This window comes from Plectropomus leopardus, chromosome 13, assembly GCF_026936395.1.
Source record: "Plectropomus leopardus strain MGB_pleo_1.0 chromosome 13, ASM2693639v1, whole genome shotgun sequence".
Taxonomy (NCBI): domain Eukaryota; kingdom Metazoa; phylum Chordata; class Actinopteri; order Perciformes; family Serranidae; genus Plectropomus; species Plectropomus leopardus.
The window spans coordinates 26967736-26989969 of NC_142188.1; the positions used below are offsets into that span (position 1 = coordinate 26967736).

At 41.3% G+C, this 22234-nt stretch overlaps 1 protein-coding gene across 4 annotated transcripts; it reads right to left on the minus strand.

The window, feature by feature from the left end:
• Nucleotides 1-2521: 2521 nt before the first annotated feature.
• On the minus strand, nucleotides 2522-22025 carry mypn (myopalladin). Of its 4 annotated transcripts, XM_042502661.2 has the most exons (21): nucleotides 21794-22024; nucleotides 19113-20183; nucleotides 14731-14906; nucleotides 14585-14636; nucleotides 14058-14481; nucleotides 13887-13961; nucleotides 13649-13790; nucleotides 12368-12391; nucleotides 11851-11967; nucleotides 11005-11767; nucleotides 9158-10291; nucleotides 8489-8621; nucleotides 7792-7869; nucleotides 5952-6173; nucleotides 5708-5857; nucleotides 5544-5623; nucleotides 5209-5335; nucleotides 4914-5121; nucleotides 4639-4804; nucleotides 3934-4067; nucleotides 2522-3825 (listed from the first exon to the last, which is right to left on the minus strand). In XM_042502661.2, exons 2-21 carry the CDS (start codon nucleotides 20180-20182, stop codon nucleotides 3647-3649), a joined length of 5454 nt encoding a protein of 1817 aa, XP_042358595.2. In that variant the 5' UTR covers nucleotide 20183; nucleotides 21794-22024; the 3' UTR covers nucleotides 2522-3646. The 4 variants fall into 4 exon arrangements, with proteins under 4 accessions (XP_042358595.2, XP_042358598.2, XP_042358597.2 ...); XM_042502664.2 differs by lacking the exon at nucleotides 7792-7869 and having other exon boundaries at nucleotides 21794-22025; XM_042502663.2 differs by lacking the exon at nucleotides 12368-12391.
• Nucleotides 22026-22234: the final 209 nt, after the last annotated feature.

Genomic DNA, 22234 nt, shown 5'->3' on the forward strand with positions numbered 1-22234 from the left:
CTTATATGAGAAAAAGAAAAAAATGAATAATTCCTTGTAAAGTAGAATACTTCAGTGCTTTGAGTACAAATTTTGCTTCACCCGTACTTTTTGGAAAGAAATAATTGTACCCCCCCAATACATTTATCTGTTAGCTGTAGTTACTTATGTGTTGCAGATTAAGATATCTTTATATGAGAAAAAAATGGGCCAGTAACATATGATACATTGTAATAAGGAACTCACATCTTTGTTCAATTTTTTTCAATCTTAGGGAAGCAAAGAATTGCCAGAAAAAAAAAAATCACTATCAGGTAATAACAAACAGTATCCCAATTTTGTAGCTGGTCTAGATTGCATCGAAGCGTAGAACTGCTGGGCCAGAAAAAAACATCTGTATCAGGTGATAAATATGAAAAGTTTCTTCTTCTTATAACAAGATGTTTTCATGTTATAACACTTTCATGTTATAACTTTAAAATGTTCACATTATAACAAGATAGTATATGTAGTATATAATATATTGTTATAATAGAAATGTTTTCTGCTATAACATGAACTTGAAATTGTTATTGTCTTTGTTACAAGATAAATAAGTAAATTGTTATAACAGTTTCTTGTTATGACATGAAAACATCTTGTTATAACAAGAAATTTTCATATTTATTATCTGATACAGATGTTTTTTTCTGGCCCAGCAGTTCTAAGCTTCCATACAATGTAGACCAGCTACAAAATTGGGATACTGTTTACACATTAATGCCTCAATGATAATTATAATATGTGCAGTTTTACACAGTAAAAAGTAGCCATTCTGAGTACTTTTGATACTTAAATACAATAAATACAATATAACTTTGAGTATTATCTCTGTACTTTTAACTTAAATAAATGTGACTTTAACTTCTAATGTAGTACATTTACATCATGGTAATGGTACTTTTACTTCAGTAAAGGATCTGAGTGTTGCTTTATTTTCTGGTGTCGTCCTTTGTCAGCTCCTGTGCCCTGACAAACTCAAAGCTTGGGTGTAGAGGCAGGTTATGAATGATTAATCACTGTCGGAGGCCGAGAATAATGCCCGTCTCTGGTATTGGGTCATGGACACAAGCTGATGCTGTCTGGTCATTTTGGGATGGACTGGTTAGCTGTGCAATTAGGCATATAATCCCATCTACCAGTTGGTTCATTGATTACAGATTGATGTAGTTTGCCAGCTGCTGCTTGTCTTGTCTGAGGGCCTTGTCTCAGACGTGGCCCGGCCCTTTCCGTGTCTTCCGCAACCCCTCACATGATTGGCTTGTCTGAGCACCGATGGCTGAGCCTTGCTCTCTGTCAAAAGCCATATGTCACAACCGAGGAGTGACCCGTTTGCTCGGTAAGAAACATGCACCCTCATAAATCCAGCTCTCCTTATGGAGAAATGGAGATTAGGGCACAAAGCGTATGTTTGAGAAGAGGAGAAAGTGTAAGAAAGGATTCGCTCTGCATGTGTGGTTTGACTTGATAAATCTCATTATCATCACAGGATTCATTTAAAGGAGCAGTGGGAATCAGATCATGATTAATTGTAATGGGATTTGAAGTGTGCCTTTACTTTTGCTTCTCAAGGTGTCAGCTTTTATTGATGGTTTTGTAGTATATTTAAAACATCGCTGTCATTATTGTGTCGGTGCTGAAGCGCTATTTAAACGCTTAGAAAATGTATAACAGAATTTTAAACATCACTGCAATATTTAGTATAACTGAGCTACGGTTTCATGAATGAAATAAAGAGGAAAAAAATCGAAAACATTTAAAAAAACAAAACTCGTTTATAGCCCACAGCTATTTACGTCTCAACACATACAGCTCCCAAGTAACAAGCCTGGCAGCTGGTCAGATGAGGCTCCGAGTATAATTAGGTCACGTAAGGTGAATGTAATTTTATGCCTATTTGAACTCTCTTCCCCTCTAATTGGACTGATTAGCAATGCTTAATTGGCTTCTGAGCTCTCCCATTTGCTTTGGATCGGGCATCAGTTTAAGCTAATAGGGCTCTGATTACAGCACAGTGAAAACAAGCTCTCAGCAGATATTTTGATTTTAACCCACATTAATGTCGGAGTAAACTACCCTTTGAACATTTTAAATACATTCTGCATAAATGTCTAAAACAAGTAATGAAGTAAGTCAATCCAAATAGGCCTGTCATGACAACTACCTTTGATAGACAATATATTGTCCCAGAAATAACTGCAAGAAAGGATATTATGATCATTCTGTTATCATTATTGTTATTATTTATAATCTCAAAAAGTTATGTATGTGGAGGAAAGCAAAATGTGTGCCTCAACATAGTATTGATTTTATGATCATTCAGCTTTAGGCGTGCTCAAGTCTTATAATGGTCGGGCAAACCCTCCTGTTTATTTTGGCATCTCTTTTGCTAAAGTATTGGTGGTATTCTTTAGTAAACAAACACACATGTAAACATAACAGAAAATATTATATGATATATGCAGAATAATAACCACTTGTTCCAGCAAAGTACACATATCACTCATTTGAATAAATATAACTTTATTCTGAGAAGGACAAAACTATTTTACAGTGTGCAACTTTACATCAGTTGAGTATTTGCTTTTCTTCAATATGTTTTCAAAACGATTTGAATTTATCTTAAAATTCAATAATAACCTATGTGGGATACATTTGACTTGTTGGTGTCATTTTAAAGTAAAGCCAACAGTTTTACCACAAAACAAAGAGACTTTAGTCTCATCTGACTCATTCCTTTGGCAATACATCTCCAACTGTAGATAGGATCGAGATAATCTTTGTCAATACAAAAATGAATTAAATCAACTGAAAGCAAAAAACAAAAGTTCAAAATAGTTTTTGTGTCAGCTATTAACCATGAATGCAAGGCACCTAACAACATGTTATTAATATGACTGTGAGTAGCCACAATGTGTGTGTTAAGTTATATAGTATTGCATCTTCATCAGCCTTTGGCATGCATGCACATGAAAAAACATGGTGCAAAACTGTGAACAAAGAAATTATTTAGGGTAAAAGTAGAAATAATCCCACCTTGCTGGAGCCACTTAAATAAACCAATCTAAATGGCACATTCAAATGTCTAATAATATACTGTAAACTATCTCTGATTATTAATAAACAATAAATTAGAACTACTTTTATATAAACTTTAAAAGAAACTATTACTACCAGTACAGGTGTATAATTTGCAATAAAAATATGCAATGCTTGTACCACATTGAGAACAGGACTAACAATTAAGAACAGATGTTATCACCAACATTAAGCCTCACTCACTATTGTCGCTATGATGTAGAAAACAAACTTGAGTCATTCAGACCTGTCAGAGAACACAACTCCACTGATGGCTCATGAGCTAAGACTTTGCAAATCTGTTTTTTTTTCTGTGTGTGAAACACGCTTCATATGACTTGAGTAAATAGGAATGGTGACAAACCCACTATCAGCACTGATAGCTTTAACACAGTAATTCTTTGCCATTCTACTCTGAGTGTATCACTTCAAATGCATCACACGAATCACATGACAATGCTCAGATCACGCTTATAGCCCTCTACTGCTTCAACCTCAGCGAGATCACAGCGTGTGCTGGGAGGCCTCTGAGGGTCACCATGTTGCAGCGTCACAGCTCCTCGCTCTCCAGCAGTGCCTCAGGAGGGGAGCTGGAGAACAGGATGGGGTTTGTCTCTGACGTGGGGAAAGCTGACTTGATGTCGAGCCCCTGGCCCGTCAGAGCTGCATAGCGGCTGCCTGTGCGCTGAGACTTTTTCATGGGTGCAGGGATGCTCTGATGCCATTGTGCTGAGGGCACAGCAGATAGCTAGTATGACTACTTAAGAGTGACAGACTAAAAATGTGGCAATATTTCTTAATAAAACTGATAGTTACGCAGCTGTACAGAATATTCACCATAGATATCAAGCCTGCAGGTGCAGGATATGATCCCAGCCTCGTTTTTTGCTGACACAGTGTACCAGCCAGCATCGTCTTTTGTCGTTGGCTGGATGAGGAGACACACATATCCTGTTGCATCCTGGGACATGCTGAAATAAACAGATCATGGACAATATATTCAGATTCAAAGAGATTTTACAAACTTATAACATACATGCAATACATGCAGTGTTTCCCACAGAATTAGAGTCTATGTTTGGTGGTAGCTGATGAAGGGGGAGTTGCAGCAATCTCGTTTTTTTTTTGTTTGTTTTTTTTAACTTGTATGCATGACTTTTTTAAATCATTCTGTGCCCTCTCTTTTGGTTTTTGCGGAAAAAGCCAGCGTAAATCTTCGTGAATTCTTTTTTTCTCGGCAGTCGTGGGTTGGATAATTGATCAGTCGGTTGTGTCAAAGCGTGTGTCACTTTCATTGTGTCTGGAGTTCTGCTGCGCCGTCTCTGCCCAGAGCATGATCTGTGCTCCGAGAGTGTGGGTCAACACATATTGGAATGGTATATATATATTCCAATAGTGCTCCTAATGAACAGTTCAGGTCCAAAAATCTAAAATTAACTTGTGGCAACAGATGTTTGAGGATGGCTGCCCACCACAAATAAATGTTTGGGAAACTCTGACTACTACAACAGTCACACGGAGAGGCTCAGAAGTCCTACCAACCTGACTCTTTCCTTAGTTTTGGGAATGGTGTCATTGTCTTTCTTCCAGAAGATGACTGGAGGGGGCATCCCCACCACCCGACACTCCAGCCTGACTGGCGTCCCCTCAGGAATACCCATGTTCTGCAGCTTCTCCACAAATTCAGGAGGGTGCTTCATCTCTTTCTCTAAAGTGGACATGACTTAGATTACTGGAGCTTTCAATAATTAATACTTAAGTATTCAGCTGATTTATGAGTAATTAATTCCTTCTTGCTGGTTATAGCCAGTCCTTACCCACAACTTTGAGCTCGAGACTGAAGGAGCTCTGCCCTGCCTTGTTGCTTGCGATGCACGTGTATGTGCCTGCGTCGTTCTGCGTCAGAGGATCAATGACCAGGGAATGGATGCCATTCTCACGCACCAACATCTTGTGGTAAAAGTCTGGATAGATTGGCCTCCCATTGACCAACCACATGAGCTCTGGGTTGGGGAGGCCGCTCACCTAGAAGACAAAACATGGTTGAAAGTTTGTTGAGGCAACAATGTTATATTTTACAGCTTGTATTACATGCTAAGACCTGCTGCCTACCTTACAGTCTAGTCTGCACAGTCTTCCTTCATGAGCCAGCATGTCCCCCGGAGCTTGGAGGAAATGAGGCCGAAAAAAACGCTCTTGGGTTTGCTCACCTTCAACTTCCTGTATGCGTGCTCGCACCCTGTAAAATGTGAAAAAGTGAGTGGATTATGTTATGAAGCACAAATGCAAACTTTGACATCAATCTTTTAGGATTTTAGTACAAGTAGAGACACATAATCCCAACATATCATTATTTTTAGGGGGGAAAATAAAAAATTGTCTGGTTCCTCAAGCTGCAGAAGACTTCTTACCTCTGCAGATCACACTGCACACTCAGTCCTGCTCACCTCTGAGAGTGAATTGGTGTCATTCGGTTTCGGGGAGGTCCCGTTTGGACTATCAAATGACCTGAGCAGCTGATTCGTCCCTGATGGTCATTAAATATCAAATATCAGATTTTGCAGCTCAAGAGAAGGTGTTGACAACATGAACAGGATGTGTGAAGTATCACCTGTGGATTAGCTGCCATGATGGTGTAGTTGCCATCGTCGTCATTGGTCGTACTCTCTATAAGTAGAGCACAGGTCCCATCTCCCTCTCGAATCTTCTTGTAATGGACGTTCTTCCTCAAGATCTGCTTGCCGTCCTTGAACCAGTAAACCTTACGAGAGACACAGATGTGTGGAGGATAAATGGGAAGGATAAAAGTGACGAAAGTTGCTGTTATTTGTGCAGAAAAGTTGTTAAGCTCTCACCTTTGGAATAGGGATTCCCACAACTTTACATGAGAAAGTGACAGGCACGCCCTCCATGGCTCTGAAGTTCTTTAGTTTCTTGTCAAATATGGGCGCTATGCATTTTCCTGTAGGTACGTCATCGTGCTGCACCTCATCATCTGACTCCTCCACCGGCGTCCGCTCCAAACGGAATTCGATCTCACTCATTAGTCTTTGCTCAAAATTGGACACTTTGTATTCCTGAATGAGGAAAACCACCACATGATGGTTATTGCCACAGTCAACTTTACATTACATCTGTCCTGGACATGGACGCTTAACACACTGAGATACGCAACGATGGCTGTTGAAGAGGTACACAATAATCAGGAGAGAACATGCATCTAGATATCATGTAGCAACCGTGGCATTAAAATAACAATCTATAACTCACATCTTCAGGCAGTAAGGTATAGATTGTGACTTTAAACCACTTGATGATGAGGATCATGCAGTGGCATCTGTCTGACAGAATCATTCCTGGTTGGTTACATTTTTCTCATCCAACTAAACAAAATAAGGCTAAAGGTAAAACAGAGAACAGAGGAAGATGAAATGTAAAGGTGAATTGCAGAGTTGAATGACAAAACTAGCAGGACATGGTTAAAGTGTATGAATTATCAGGACAATATGTATGTTTGTGAGTTGAGTTTTTTTTATTTTTCAGAAAAGTGATGCGTAGAGGGATTATGTCATGTTGGCCTTTTAGGAAAATCTGAGATGCAAACAGAAGAAAATGGGCTGCAAGCTTTAGGGAGAACATCATCAGTTAAAGAGTAACGGGTATTTTCTAACCTGGACCCTATTTTCCATGTTTTTGTGACTAATGGGAACAACGGTTTTTCATATTAGTCCAGCATTGAGTGAGACCACTGCAAAACTGACTGCAGCGTATGTTTATAAGGTAACTGGGCACCGTCAATTTATGTCAAGGATCGGTGCTTGGTTTTGCGTTAAGATTACTATTCTTGGAGTTAAAGAGAATTTCTTTTTTGTTTAACCAGAAACAGACCCAAAATAGGATAAAACAATTGATATTTCATATTCAAAGGGTCAAAGGTAATCTCACTGCAAAAATACTCTGGCCATTACTTTACATTACATTACAATGCCATAACTCAGGAATAGAAAGGGGAGACATTTGGTCAGATTGTGAATTGGTGACACCAATCTTGGGTGCCCATTTTGAAACTGTGCTGATTGTATAGATCCTCTCTGCTCCCGTATTAAAAAATATGTGTGAGGCATCAACATTTTAGAATTTGTAGCTTCTTTGCAGCAACATCAATACTTGAAGTACTATTAGCTGTTGTGGCTACATGCGAATCTGGACAGTCATGGATGTAAACTGTAATAGCAACTCGACTAGTTTGCAGAGGCGAGGCAGTAATTCTAGTTTCTGTCAACATCGAATTAATTGTATTTTACAATGATAAAATGGCTGTTTATTTAAATGGAGTCTGGTGGGCCTGCGGGGATTGCATTGCAGCCAGTTTCGCCACTGCCAGCTTATTCCTATTAGTCATTTAGACATAAAAACATGGGAAAATAGAGTCCAGGTTGAAAAATGCCCAGCCTGAATTGAAACTGGAGAATACAACACTACACAACAGTAGAATTGTTAAATTTGATTCCTAAATTCGGTTTTTCAGATTATTCGTGCAGGTTTTATATTAGTACAGAAGCTTAAATGCTTGATTAGAGATATCGATAAACCATGGTATTTAGATAAAAACGTTTTTTAATCTCGGTCTGAAAAATTCTAATAACCCATTCAGCCTCGAGCAAAGCAGTGCTTGGGACGGGAAGATCCTTGTACCTCATCATAGTTAATGACAGTAGCAGGAATGTTTGGTCCAAGGGGTCTGCTCGCTGTTTTCCCCTCATTACTCAGCTTCTATGAGAGGATAGGGATGGATGATGAATGCCAACACAGACACACATACTGTACACACAATAATGTATGGAATAGCACACGATCTAATTGTTAATAGCATGCTTTTGTTGCTACGCTGCATGGATGCACAACAATGAATGACATGGGAGGGTGTGATGGCTGATGCTCTGCTGAGCTGAAGCGAGTTCCTCATTGTCTCTGAGACAGTCTGGTTGATTTTACACTTCTTAAGTATCTTGATATCTGTTTAAATATCTACTTTTGATCTTTTCATCTCAAGTTGGATACATAAATACTGTAGAAACCAGGAGACAATTGAGAATGCAGCACAGTCATTAGTTAACAGTTGGTTAGTTAAAATTTTATGGTCATATAGCTACATGTCAATAAATAGATTATTTATTGACCTTCATGTGCAGTGATGTAATGGAGGCTGAAATCCACTTTATATTTAAAAAAAATCAGTGGACCCATCTTTTGGGCTGAGCTTGTGAAAATAAATTGTTTATATAAGTAGTAGTTTTCATCATTGTATTTATTTCCCACTACACCGCTGCCACTGAAATAGTCAAAAAAAAAGAGGTCAATCAAAGCTGAAGAGCTGGAGACTACTTAGTACCTGTTGATATGCAAACTGTGGAATATCGTCTCTAAATCGAAGCTTTTTCTCGATGTCAAGGAGGAGAAGTTCTTTGCTTTCCCGAATATCTTCAATTGAAGTGCGGTGTACCTTTGGTGTGGTCTTTTTTAGCCTGAAGAGACAGAAGGAAAACATGTATTAGTCTTTTGAAACCTGGATCGACATTACTTTTTTGTACTGTATTTAAACTTCAAACCCTGAGCAAAATGGTTGGATTTCAGTCAAAGATATAGAAAAAAAGGCAATGAGCAACTTGGCAAGAAATGTTTTGCGAAATGCAAGACATTAGTAGATGTAGACTTTTTTTTAAGCTAGATAAAACACACAGAAAACTATACTTATAAATACCATAATTATATATTTAAAGTTATGTTGCAGAATTGTTATTTTGGGGCACTTTTTCAAGTATATTTCTTGCTGGTTTTTGTGTTTTACTATGCCCATTTTTGTGTGCTAAATTTAAGGTAATTTTCTTGTACTAGTTTTACCTTTTTTTGACTAATTTGTAGTCATATCTTCTTAAGTTGCTCATTACCTCTTCACCTTGTTTTTGAAATAAATCAAGCTAATTTGTTCACATTTCAAAGGGTTAGAGCTTGAGACAGTTTGTTGATCTCAAAACCTTGCTGCCTGTCAGAAAAGACATACCCTAAAGGAGCTCCCTTGGGCAGGCCCATCGAGTTGGTGGGCTGACTCGGAGTCAGGGATGGTAGGACGGAGCTCAGGAACGCCACAGGGTTTTGAATTGGGCTCGGTGTGGAGCTGCTGGAGGTGGGAGAGGAGGCCTGTGGTGGTGACTGGGCTCGTAAGGCAAACACACTGTTGAGTAAAGATGACGGCGTGGGTGAGGTCACGAGGGACGGAGGGCTGGTGGGAGACTGGAGGACCCTCAAGGGAAAAATCCTGGGTGGCGGGGAGAATGGCGGGATAGTAGGGGAGCTGGCTGCAGAGGAGTTAAGCTCAGCGGCCAGCTCTTGGAGCAGAGGGACTGGGGATTCTGTTGGGGATGGACTCCTGACTGGTGAGAAGGTCTGAGCTGCAATGAACTCTTTAGGCCGGGCATAGTTGAAGGTGTGTGAGGTGGCGGTGAGGTTCATGAGGGAGGCGTGGGTGCTCCTCAGCAGAGCAGCAGGAGATGTGAGCTGCTGTGCGTCCGGGGTCGGATCTGTAGGGGCCGTGCTAAGCTTTGGTGCAGGAGGAGAGAAAAATTGGGGTGTTGGTGCAGTTTTGGCAAGAGCTGCGGGGGAAAGGTTGATGTGAGAGGCATGGATGGTGTTCATCTGGGTTACAAGAGCTATACTGGGAGGAGGAGCTGTTCTCAGCTGTGGGGCAGGTGGAGGCAAGGTCACCACGGAGGAAGTCTTTAGGTGAGGGATTGAGGGAGGGGAAGTCAAAGGAGAAGTGCTGAGAGGAGGTGAAAAGGTGGTGCTGTGTGTTGGTGCAGAGCTCAGAGAGGGATCAGGGGGAGTGGTGGTCAGCAGAGGTGCAGAGTGGGGCGTCTGCTGCATTAGTGTCGTTGTGTTAAGGTAGGGATGGAAAGAAGGTGCATGGGGTTCACGATGAATTCTTGGTGACCACAGCAGACCTTCATCGGACCTTTGGACCTCCGGCTGGATCTGGATCTGTATTTGGGTTGCAGGCTGTGGCTTGGTCTGGGTTTGAGGCTGAGGCATGGTTTGGGTTTGGGGCTGAGGCTTGGTTTGGGCTTGGTTTGGAGGTTCAGTATCCTGCTGCTGCTCCATGAGGACCTGGTTGTGCAGAAGCTGCAGCTGGGCTGGGTCCCTGTTGATCAAAGCAAAGCTACGATAAAAAAACTCCCAAAAATGACACTATACATGGTGAAAATGAGAGCGGCTCAGTGCACTACTATCATAAATTAAGTCAGCGCTGTAAACCCCAGCAGGAATGAGCCAAAGTCAGCATGAAGAATACTCTGCCCTTGTATGGGCTACCAACAAGTATCCAAGAAACAAAGCACAGTCCAGGTTGTAGATACTTTGAGCTTTCTGTCTGAACAGGACACTCTCTATTATTCATCATCAGATTATTGCAAAGTTAGCTAGATTTAACAAAAAAAAAAGACAAGTTTTCATATTTATCCTTGTGTTGTAAGTCTTTGATGGACAAAAATAGCACTAAACAGGCTAATCAAACCAAACAGGATTTCATTTACAGCATTATCTGAAATATTAGAACATAAATGCATAGACTTACAAATAGAAAATGCCATCCTTGGTTTTAGAAAGCCGGAACGTCCACATTTGAAGTCCGCCTGTATTCATTTATGGATTGCAACTGATTACAGCTGCTAGTTGAGCCAGAGGAGGAGGAACCTCCCTCCTCTCAATACAGCCCATCCAACTCACTTTGATGAGGACACAATCTACTAAATCTCTTCTCCTCTTACTGCTCTGCTGCAGACCCATCTGACAGCCTTGTGTTAGTTTCAGAGTTTCAGCACAGTTGTGACATTTTTGAGACGACTGACTACTCACAGTTTGGGTTTAGCCAGCACTGGTGGTGGTTCTTTGTTGGCTGACAAGTTGTTGTCATCATCACACTGACTGGATGCGTCACTTTGTTCTTCCTCCTCATCCTCTGGCAGTTTAAAGTGCACACGCAGGCCGACTCTGGAGTCTTTATGGTTCGACTGGGAGCCCGTCTTTAGGCAGGAGTTGGGAGGTGGATCAGGGAGGGGCACCACGATGAGGCTCCCATTCTGATGGTTTGGGGTTCGTTTAGCTGTGGGGCTTGTGTCAGGCGATTTCACTGAAGGTTTGGACAATTCCTGTTCAGCTGAAACACCAACAGTGAATGGAGAAATGTAGGGTTTTGGGTATGAGAGCAGCTGTGCACCACTCTGTGGTTCTGGGCGCGCACCGCTGGATCCAAAAGGGTTCTGGTGGACATTAAGAGGATCTAAGTTTGGGGTGCTGCTGCTTCGAGAGTTGAGGCAGGAGCTGCTGCTCAGGCTGGAGGGTTCTAGGCTGGGTAGGCTGGTGCGAAGGGGGTCTGGACGCAACATGCTGGAGCCGTTGGGGTCTAGACGGAGGGTGCTGGTGCTCAAGGGGTCAAGGCGTACAGTGCTAGAGATGAGCGGGTCGAGGCGAATGGTGCTGGAGTGGGGCTTGATGCTGTTGGTCACAGTAACCTCTGGTTGAGGGTTCATGGTGGGAGCTGATGAAGGATCATGGATTTGATTGGGCTCCACTGTTGAACTGCTGAAAGGCCTCACATGGTGGTTGTTGCTGCCATTGCCTGATGAGAATCGGAAAGATAAATGCCAATATTTTCCATAGACTTTCATGACAAAACAGCTGAAAGTGAAATAGAAATGTTACCTTTGACCCTTAGTGCAGCAAAACTGGACACAGTTCCATACTTGTTGCTTGCTGTACAAGTAAACATCCCAGAATCTTCAGCAAAGACCTCAGCAATCACCAGAGTGCATATTTCCTCTAGAGATAAAGAAATGATACTCACATGATCATGTTGATTTGGTATGACTGCATCACATAAACTTCTCACGTAGAGGAGGAAAGATACATGGCTTTTGTTTGAGATGCCCAGCAGTGAGGTTTCTTTGTGTCACTGGGGCTGAGAGTCTATCTGCAGCTGAGGCAGGTTGCAGTGATCTGCCATGGTGGCTTGACACAGGATGGGAGACTACCTTATATGGTCCAGAGTCAGGGAAAAGCAGCCCTGGCTTATGTACAGAAGACGAGCAGAAGCCTTAGCCAAGGACTATAAACACTTGAGCAGATTAATATGTACACACAGCAGCATCATATACAGACAGGCAGCTGCTCTGGTGCAGTCAACACTTGTGTTTTTGACTGATTAGGGTTTAACATGTACCTGATTCAGCTGGAGATCGGGGCTCTGAAACGGAAACAAGTACCAACAGTGTTATGAAACTGCAGTAAATGTTTTGGTTTAAGAATGGTTTGCACTTCTCTGAGTCTCAGTATTATCACTGATTGCATGCTAATTGCTGCTTTTGACTTTAAATTTGTAATTCTTCAGATTTTCTCTAAGAAATATATATAAATATATTTATTGTGCTGATTTCCACATTTCAGCACTATTGTATGAAGTGATACAATTTACAGAATTTAAACTGTATAGATTTTTGCATGTAAACACATCTATCCGCTGAAAATCTTTTGCAGCAATATCAACATTTTTCAGCCTCATAGGTTCGTTAAAATTCCCCTTATTGGACAGAACAATGGCTGTAGCTGAAAGCATTTATGGTTTTTGGATTGTCCATCTGTACGTCCCATTCTTGTGAATGCAATATCTCAAGAACGCCTTGAGGGAATTTCCTCAAATTTGGCACACACGTCCCTTTGGACACAGCACTAAAGTGATTGGAATTTGGCATTCATGGGTCAAAGGTCAAGTAAATTGTGACCTATTGTAGCACAATATCTTGCATGCCTTGAGGGAATTTCTTCAAATACGGTAAAAACGCAACTTGGATGGACTAATCGGAATTTGGTGGTTAAAGGTCGCTGTGTCCTCAAAAAACATGTTTTTTTTTGGCTATACTTGACAATGACTGTGCTGCTTATGACAAAATGACACACAAAGGTCTAATGTAGAATAAAATAATGAAGTAACATTTTTTATCCAAAAGGCCAGCTTCACTGTGACATCTTTTTTTTTTTTTAGAAAATATATGAAGGTCTTTTTTTTTGTATCAGGATATTCTCAGTGGACATACAGTGCACTAACAACCTATTGAAGCAAAGTTCAAAAATCTCAATTTCATCTTTTGGGATTTCTTTGCCCTGAAAGTAATTTCTTGTACTAAATCAGGCAATTTAAAGACAATACTGTTTTTATTGTAGCATCTTTTTTTTTTAATTATAATTGCACACCAAGGTTTTTAAGAAACACTAAACTGTGCGATTACAATAGATTATATAATGGAATTCAACTGAGTTAAAGCTACTTATATAAGATGCAACTGAGTCATTTAATCTTGCATTTCCAATAACCTCATAATGTTAATGAAACAAGGCATGCAAAATCTGGCAGCAGCATAAATCCATATCGCACAAACCTCTCAAAAAAACATAAAGCCTATTTGCACTTTCAATTATACAACAGCAGTAAGGCAGCAGATCTTACTTTTCTGTAGGATTCTAAAATCAGGAGAGTCCTCGATGATCTTTCCATCTCTGTACCAGTCCACTCTAGGAGACGGCACCCCTTTCACGCGGCACTCTAGCACCACCAGCTGGCCTTCGGATGCAAGGAGGTCCTGCAGGCTCTGGTGGGACAAGACAGAAAGAGAGACAAACATGTAACATAAATAAATGTACAATATAGACAGCAGCAGTATGCATCCTTTAGAGAAACACTCTACCTTTGTGAATACAGGGGCAGCCATGATAGGTTGGCCGTTCAAGCCTTGTAGATAGTTGTGGTTGGATGTTTGACTCTGGAGATAAAAAAACAGGGGAAATGTTGATTAAAATGTATATAACATATCACTAAACAGAGACTACAGAGGAGGGATGTGTTTGAACTCTTCTACCTCAGGCTGTTGCGTTTGTGTTGGAGCTGACAGGACAGGCAGCACAGAGGAGACCACAGAGATCATAGGCAGTGATGTTGCTATGGCTGCAGCTGGTGTGGATGTGACAGGTGTTGAGAGTTCTTGTGCTTCTGAAAGTTCTGTATCACCTGGTGACAAAGTAGGAAACACCTGTACAGGTGACACTGTTGCTTCCTCCTGAGCAGGATGTGCTGTGGATGCTACAGATGTTTTAGTGGGCTCTGGCACAGGAAGTATGATGGCTGATGTCCGCACTGGTAGGAGAGGTTCTGGGATTATTTGGTTAGTCGGAGGAGAGGAAAGCTGCTCTGAAGGCTCTTCAGTAGCTGCTGCAGGTTGGGATGATGTAGAGTGTTCCTCTTCTGCAGGGAGAGTTTGGCTCTTTGGAGGTGAAGACTGCAGCCTTTGAAAATCACAGAAGAAAGAAAGGAAACGTTGCATGTAGTGTTGCAATCAGTTATCCCAAGGTCTACAAAAATAAAAAAAAAGTTACAGTAAAAACTCACTGGGCTACATGTTCAACGTGCTGTTCCCCCTCAGAATCCGAAGAGGAAGCGCCTGTCGGTTTGAACAAACAAACACACACACCTCATCACGAACACTCCATAACTTAACTGTAAAAGTGTCAGTACGAAAGAAACATGAGAATCACCTTCGACATAGATCTCAGCTGACGTGGAATCAGTGCCATAAAAATTAGATGCAAAGCAAGAGTAGCGTCCGGTGTCTTCCTCGAAGGCCTCTGCGATGATCAGAGAGTGCAGCTCACCATCAGTGATGATCTGAATGTCAGGGCTGTTCTCCAACTCCTTGCCCTCACAAAACCACCTGGAATTAAACATACACAGAAAACGGCTCAGTCCAGCATAGCATTGTCAGCATCTTCGAGAGCTGCGTTCTGTGAATATGAAAAGCATGTTTGATAAGAAAATATGTGGGAGGAAATCACCTTTGTGTAAATTATGTACCTACCATTAGCTTTAAAATGCCCTAGTACTGCTATATAGTGGTATTTTTTGAGTGAGTTTTTCTTTTGTTTGTATTGTACATGTATTAGCATGCACATGCATGTGCTTGAGCATGCGGGTGTCAGTGAAGAAAATAACTGCCTGGTTAACATGGACGTAGACAATGCATTATTTATTTATTTTTTAAATTAAAAAAAAAATCCTGCTGAAGAAGTGAGGAACTTATTTCAAAGGCCTTGCATTAAATAGATATTAGAATCACTCTGTACATATTTGTCAGTGGTGGATAATTATGATTACGAGGCATGTATTGGTGGGTAGTGTGTTTTTCTGTGAAATGGGTACATTCAGGAAACATCATGGGGGATAAGTTAAAGAAAAACAACATTAAAGGGACAGTTAATCACAACTGTCCTCTTACCTGTAGCGATCTTTTAGCAGCCGACATTGTTTTGGTGTGAGTTGTCGAGTGTTGGGAGATAATGGAACTAGATGGCAAATTCTACAGCAGTGTCTCTCTAGAAATCATGACCTGGTTACTCAAGTTAATCCACAGAACTCATGAGCAGTGTCATGCAGTAACTATTTTCTTTTTACCGAATTACACCAACCAACTGTATCACTGCACTTAAGGAAGCGTGCATCTGCTCATGGACGTGAGGCTTGTGCTTGCAACAGCGCGAGATGTAAATATTAGAGAGTATTATTACATATTAGAGAGAAGGCAGACATCTCTACAGCAGATATCTCCAAAACTCAGAAATTTGCACCAAAACAATCTAGACTGATCAAAAGCACTACAGGTAAAAATGTATTTTGGATTTTTGGATATACTGTCCCTTTAAGCCTCCGTGGAGCTTTAATTCTCCCAAACATATTCCCTCAGTTATTGGGGTTGATTTTGGTTGAGATGTGGTGACTGAAGCCCCAACAACTCCTTTCCTTTTATTTGTCTGTGACTGTCATGTGGTTCAACTCTGTAGGATATTCAAAGACTCTCCTACCCTTGCTTTATTATTTAAAACCCCATTTACACAGTTCTCCATGTCCTTCTACCCTTCTGACACCATTTCTATGAGGCTGGTACCATGCCGTGTCTTTCCCAGTACCCTAATAGTGCCTCTGGCTTGGTGCCATGCGGTAGAGTTATGCAGGCCGAGAAAAAAATGTTTTGATGAGCAAGCCCTATCCTTTTCCCTGTAAGACAAGAAGCAATGCAAGTGTTCCAGTTTAGAGGCCACTTCAATGCACTGTTGACGTTATGAAGATGAAGAGCACAAAACAAATGATCTTAAAGACACATATGACACAACCAGATTACATCAGATTACATCAGGTCAGTGTCCTATAGTCAGTAATCAGTATTGTAATCTAGAATTTTACACTATCACATTAGGAATAAATGGGCAAAACGCATATTAAAACGTGATAAATGACAAGAAAACCATCCAATCCAGCTTGCATTACATACCTATCATTTACAGCATCTGGTACATTGGAGTTGCAGTTGACAACTGTCTGTATATTCATTTTAAAACTTTAATAGTAAGTATAATTTTCCCTGTCTTGACCAGCAACATATGCAGCTGCCTCAGTGTCAAAGCAAGTCTATTTTGAGCAGATGAGGTCTTGAAGCTTTATAGAATCCAGCCAGTAAACATAAAAGAACAAGGTTACATGTTACTCTATGACAGGACGTCATCATACAATCATAAATCATGTCCAGGGATGTCACCAGGATTCTAAATTAATCACTTTTTAAAATAAACATGCAGGCTATTGTAGTACTAGCAACACAAAAAGTGAAAAAAAGCAGTTTACACCAAACAATCTGCCCCTTAAAACACAAACTAAATTCCCCATGGCCGCTCAACTATCTATGGAGAGGAATTCATTTAAGCTTTGGTATTTGAACAAATAATCCTGGCGCAGTTTCCATAAAACACGAGGCTACACTGAGGATCTTGGATATAACACATGCTGGAATGTGCTGTCAGTGTACTGCCTGAGGCGAGGCTATGTCATTTCTAATGAGTAAGGCTCTAAATTGAAAGCATGAGTAGTAGAGGAGGTGGCTGATCTGCGAGGCAAAGACCGCGCTCGCTGCACCTGTCATGGCTATTTTCCCTCTGGACTTCAGAACCAGAGAGGAGATTCCCTCTGGAGCCTGGGAGCTCTGACCGGCTGACCCAATCACATACGCATAACGCTAAACATAGACTAAACACAATGTTATACCTTTACGCACCAGAGACAGTGTACACTACTGCAAACTGACGAGAAATATAAACCAGACAACTCTATTTTGACTCCTTTAAGTAGCTGCAGGGGCAAAAAACACAAACATGATACCAAAGTCTACGATAAGAGTTTTATCTTAACAAAATATGTCAAATAAGCGCTAAAAAGCAACAGTTTCTTAAGTGGAATCAACTAAAACAGAACTCTTCAGACTTATAGGAGACACTTAGACCAAAAACAAACCGTATAAAGACATGGTGAAGCAATAACTGTAGAAATCATCTTACCAAACTCTTCATGCTTCTGCCAAGAGCTCAGTAGGTTCCATTATCAGACGCGACTGCCGTTCACAGTGCCAGTCCAGTCTAAAAATGGCCGAGAGCTACATTCTCCCCGGACACGTATATGTTAGTGGCTCAACATTGTTCAGTAGGACTAACAAGCCCATGCCCCCTATAGTCTGATGCTTCAGCTTCACTTCTGGTCAGGGCTTTCTTATCCAGGGAGTTCAGATTCCTCTCCCATTTCCGCACATTTTGACTCTGAAGTGTTTATTAATTAGGACGGCACCCTCATTAAAATCTTCTAAAGAGTGACAGAAAGCCAAATGAGATAATCATTTGTCCCAGACATAACCCTTAGTGACCACCAACCAACACACACCTACACAACACTCACACCCACCATTCAGGATCAGCTGTTGGCTATCATCACATGTCACTTCTGTCTGGATATCCCAAGAAAGAAACATCATTCATCCCAAGTAACACCTCTCAAAACACTTTGTAATTATTCAGTAATGGTCTGAGGCCCAGGCACAGAAAAGGCTCCATCTTTAACATCGTGTTTACACTAGAGTCTGACTGATACTTGATTTTATAGGTTTTTCTCACTGCACTCTCTTACCCTGGGCTAACTGAACTTTCACACGCGCATTGTTAACTCAGGTTTGCCTAAGGCTGAGGGCTGTATGATTCACAGTGTGTTTCTAATAGCCCTGGGTTACATGTTAGTTGTTTCACATAAATCATGTCAACATTCTAAAATTCTTTTGTTTACACTGGCAACTTTTAGCCCTGTGCGAAGTCCATTTTCATATTAGCAGACATAGGTGGTAATACCAGTGTATGTGTGATAAGTTAAAATGGATGATACAGAGGTCTCATTTTTTATAGCTTGGAAAATAATGGTCTATATATATAATGTCAACTAGATGTCGTGATTATACGATTATCGTGAAATAGATAATATAGAAAATTTGAAATACTAATGATAATAGCGTTGGGGGAAGGAAACAATGTCAGAACGGAAAGAAATGGAAATTAATTAGGAGGCATTGGACTATTTATAATATAGTATTATTATATAATGTGTATTTTTTTAACATATCAATGTCAATATTTAATTTCTAAATATCACAGTTATTGTCAGTACCAGTATATCGTGGCACCACTTTTTTATTTTCCATGTCAGCAAAGAATAATTGTAAAAGTAGCAATAAGTACTCCAATGTAAGTCCTGTATTGGCAATTTCAGTGAGTAAAAGTATGTAAATATTATTAGCAAAATACACTGAAAATATCAAAATTAAAAGTTCTCATAGTTTAAAAATGGCCCAGTGTGGGTGTCATACTGTAATTTATTAGTTTATTACTAATAATGCATTAATGTGTGTTTTCTGTACTAATGAAGTTAGTTTTATAGTTAGAAGACTTTTTATATTGAGCATTTAAATCTATAAATGTAAATCATTTATTAAATGGCAGCAGACAGCCTTAGTGTAAATCCTGCATACTAAACTATAATCGGCACTTGTTTGCCTTACCGGACTTCAGGTACGGGGAGTCCTCTTACGATGCAGTCCAGCTGGACCTTGCTGCCCTCTGGTACTTCCCTGCTTTTCAGTTTCTGGATGAAACAAGGAGGCTCACATGCAGGCTCTGTGGGGTATGGAGTCTCTGTCAGGGCACAGCTTTCAGCCTCCTCCTCCTCCACCTCCTGGGAAACAGAGTCATACTGCTGCTCCTCAGTTATCCTGCTGTCCTGAAACTCCACACGCCCAATCCCAGAGTCCAGCCGGGCCTCTGGGTGGTGGCTGACAGCGGGGCTGGATCTCTCCTTCTCCACCTCCACGGGCATGGCGGAGCGCTCCCTGTTGTCTGGGCAGAGTGGGTGAACTGTCCCATCGTTCTGGCTCTTGTTCTGGGTCCTACTTCTGTGGGCTTTGCACGCTCTTGGCCGTACCCGTTTGGAGCTGTTGGCTTTGAAGAGAGAGGAGAGCTCCTCAATAAAGTCCGCTGCCTTGTTGAGGAACTCTTTCTTGGACTGGGTCTCCGGACCGTACGGGGCATTCCTCGCCGAGCTGTTGAAGTCGTTAAACCCCTCACTGGAGTCCCTTGTGTCCCTGATCATGTTGTCCTGCCGTGTGGACGCTTTGTGCATCTTTCGGTCTGATGTGAATGTTGTGTGTGCTGCTGGCAGTTCTTTGAGTTCAGGGGCCGGCTGGATGAATGGCACAGTGGAGGGGGCAGCAAAAGGAGCAGCAAAGGGAACAGATGGGGCTTCGGAGGAGATGTTGGAGTGGGTTAACGGCACAACAGAGGCCTTGACCTCTGCCCTCTCCTCTCGAGGCTCATGTCCAATGGCCTGGCGGGCCAGGTTCACACTCTCATCCAGCTCCTCCTGGCTGAGGAAGGCTGAGAGGTCTGGTAATTGGGGATCATTGTGGCCCACAGAGTCCTCAGACTTGCCTTTGAGTGAGCCGTAGATTTGAAGGCGTGAGGAGGAAGCGTCCGAGCGGCTCATCTCACTGTGGCGCTGCTGGGCTCTGGCTTCTGCCAGGTAGCTCTCTCTCAAGAGCTGAGACAGTGAGGGTGGCTGGTCGTTCTCCTGCATGCTGCAGACATAGTCACAAAATATTCAATTACATTCTACATACGACTCAAATATTTGTGTGGAAAAGTATTTTTTACTTAATTTCTGACTATTTTTCAATGATTTTCCACAGCAGTCCATTATCACTGCATTACAACAATAACCTGACCAAAAAAAGTGAACAATAGGCGTAGCTTTTTAATCCCTACCCTCAATATTTAGAACTTGTGCAGAGGACTTTTATTTTGACAATATTAAAGACATTTACACCGTAAATTGATGCAAAAAATGCGAATGTTAAAATGTTCTGGCAGAGGACCCCCAAACCCCCCATTTTTGAAATTAAACATACACCCTTTAAATCAAGTGATGGATGCACGTCATTAGTTGAATTGCACAACTATACTGCCAATTGCAACTTTTTTTTAGGATGAAACATACATGGCCCCAAAGGCATAACATCAATGCACATTAGTTTCTCAAATATTTACATTGCATTGTATGTTTTCCTTTATGCAAATAAGTCCATCTCAAAGTATTCTCATGTCTTAGTGAACATTTCTTGTTGCAAGCTATTTTTCAGAATATCTCTTTAACGACAAATTATGCTTTTAAAAAGTGATGGGGACAAAATCAGCCATTTCAGTAAGAGTCAGGGACATGTTCCCAGTGTCTCCAGTGTAAATGACCCCCATGCTTGGCCCTTTAATTCACAGACTTTTAAATGATTAAATGGAGGAATGATTAGTTGTAAGAAGTCAATTAAGTAAAAGTTGTCTTGATCCCTTCACATATTTATCGGCTGTATCTGGACAAACAAAAACATACACAGATATGAACCTTGGATATGTCTGACATTAATATCAAACTTGTGAAATATTTGGAGCAATGATAGCGCGAGTACTGAGACTGAAGTTAAAAGCAGGGGACAAGTGGTAAAAATAGGCTTTTTATTTTTATTTTTCAGGGTATCAGGTTCATGCACTGAGCCCAGATCTGAAGGGATCTAGGCAGGCATCCACCTCAGACCAACACTTCTCTGACGTTTAGTCTTTGCACAACTTTTTGACACTTTGCATGAGCAAGTTATTGAATCCAGACATGAGATAGGGCACACATATGCTACTGACACTCAAATCAGCGCAATTAAGAGAGGCAGCAATGCCCTTCCAACGGACCTGAAGCTGCAGCTGTTGTGTACATTAATCCTTTGCAAACAGGCTCCAACCCCACCGAGTCATATCTAATAATAGCAAGGGGTCGGCTTACATGAAGAAAATCAACAAAAAAAAGCTGTCCCCCTTATCCCGTGTGCCCTTGTTATCATGATTTTGATCTGACATAACAATCATTAATCAAATAACACAAACAGATCTATAATTATCATAAATGGGACACTGCTGAGTGAGAGAACACACATTTGAGTGCCCCCTGGCTAAACACAGCAGCACACGCACATCCAGGCAAGTTTAGATATTTCAATTTAACATTCAAACCAAAATAGACTCAAGCCCATCTGAGGCTCAGTGTCAGAGATTTTCTGAGTCTATACCTAGTGTATGAGGCTGATGCCAAAAGACAGTCAACAGGACGCTGTGAACAACAATTAAATTAGGGGGTGGTGTGTTTTACCTTCAGAATAAACCCAGCTGGCCCCCTGTGAAGGACTGGTAAATCCTCAGAGTGCACCTGTGCTCAAAGAGGGAGATTCCGGTCTTCCGGTGGACGCCACCTGGGGAAATCTCGGACACAGGGCAGCTGCCCAGCCTTCCCGGTTTTAATCGCACAGAGTTCACCTTGGAGTTTACAGGAAAAATATGGAGCCGTGTAGCTAGGGTAACCTGTCACCAGTACAAGTAGCAACATTTGTCAGTGCAGTAGTCGCAGGTTATTTTGGGGAGGCCTGGCCCATGTGTCTGGGTGGTGTCCCAGCTCATTGGCCAGGGGGGGCATGCTGTAAAGGGATTCCTCCTCCAGTGGTCCGTCAGAGACCCTCCATCCCACAGAATTAGAAACCCCTGGTTGAGCCTCCCAGACACTAATGTTAACACAGCAGATTAACAGTGATAATCA

What these genes read in the sequence shown, in the direction of transcription:
- mypn (XM_042502661.2), bottom strand. Translation starts at nt 20,182, where the DNA reads ATGCAGGAGAACGACCAGCCACCCTCACTGTCTCAGCTCTTGAGAGAG. An exon ending in TGGGAATCCCTATTCCAAAG is followed by an intron (nt 5,858 to 5,951) that starts GTGAGAGCTTAA and finishes GTCTCTCGTAAG; the next exon opens with GTTTACTGGTTCAAGGACGG. An exon ending in CTGCAGGCTTGATATCTATG is followed by an intron (nt 3,826 to 3,933) that starts GTGAATATTCTG and finishes CTGTGCCCTCAG; the next exon opens with CACAATGGCATCAGAGCATC.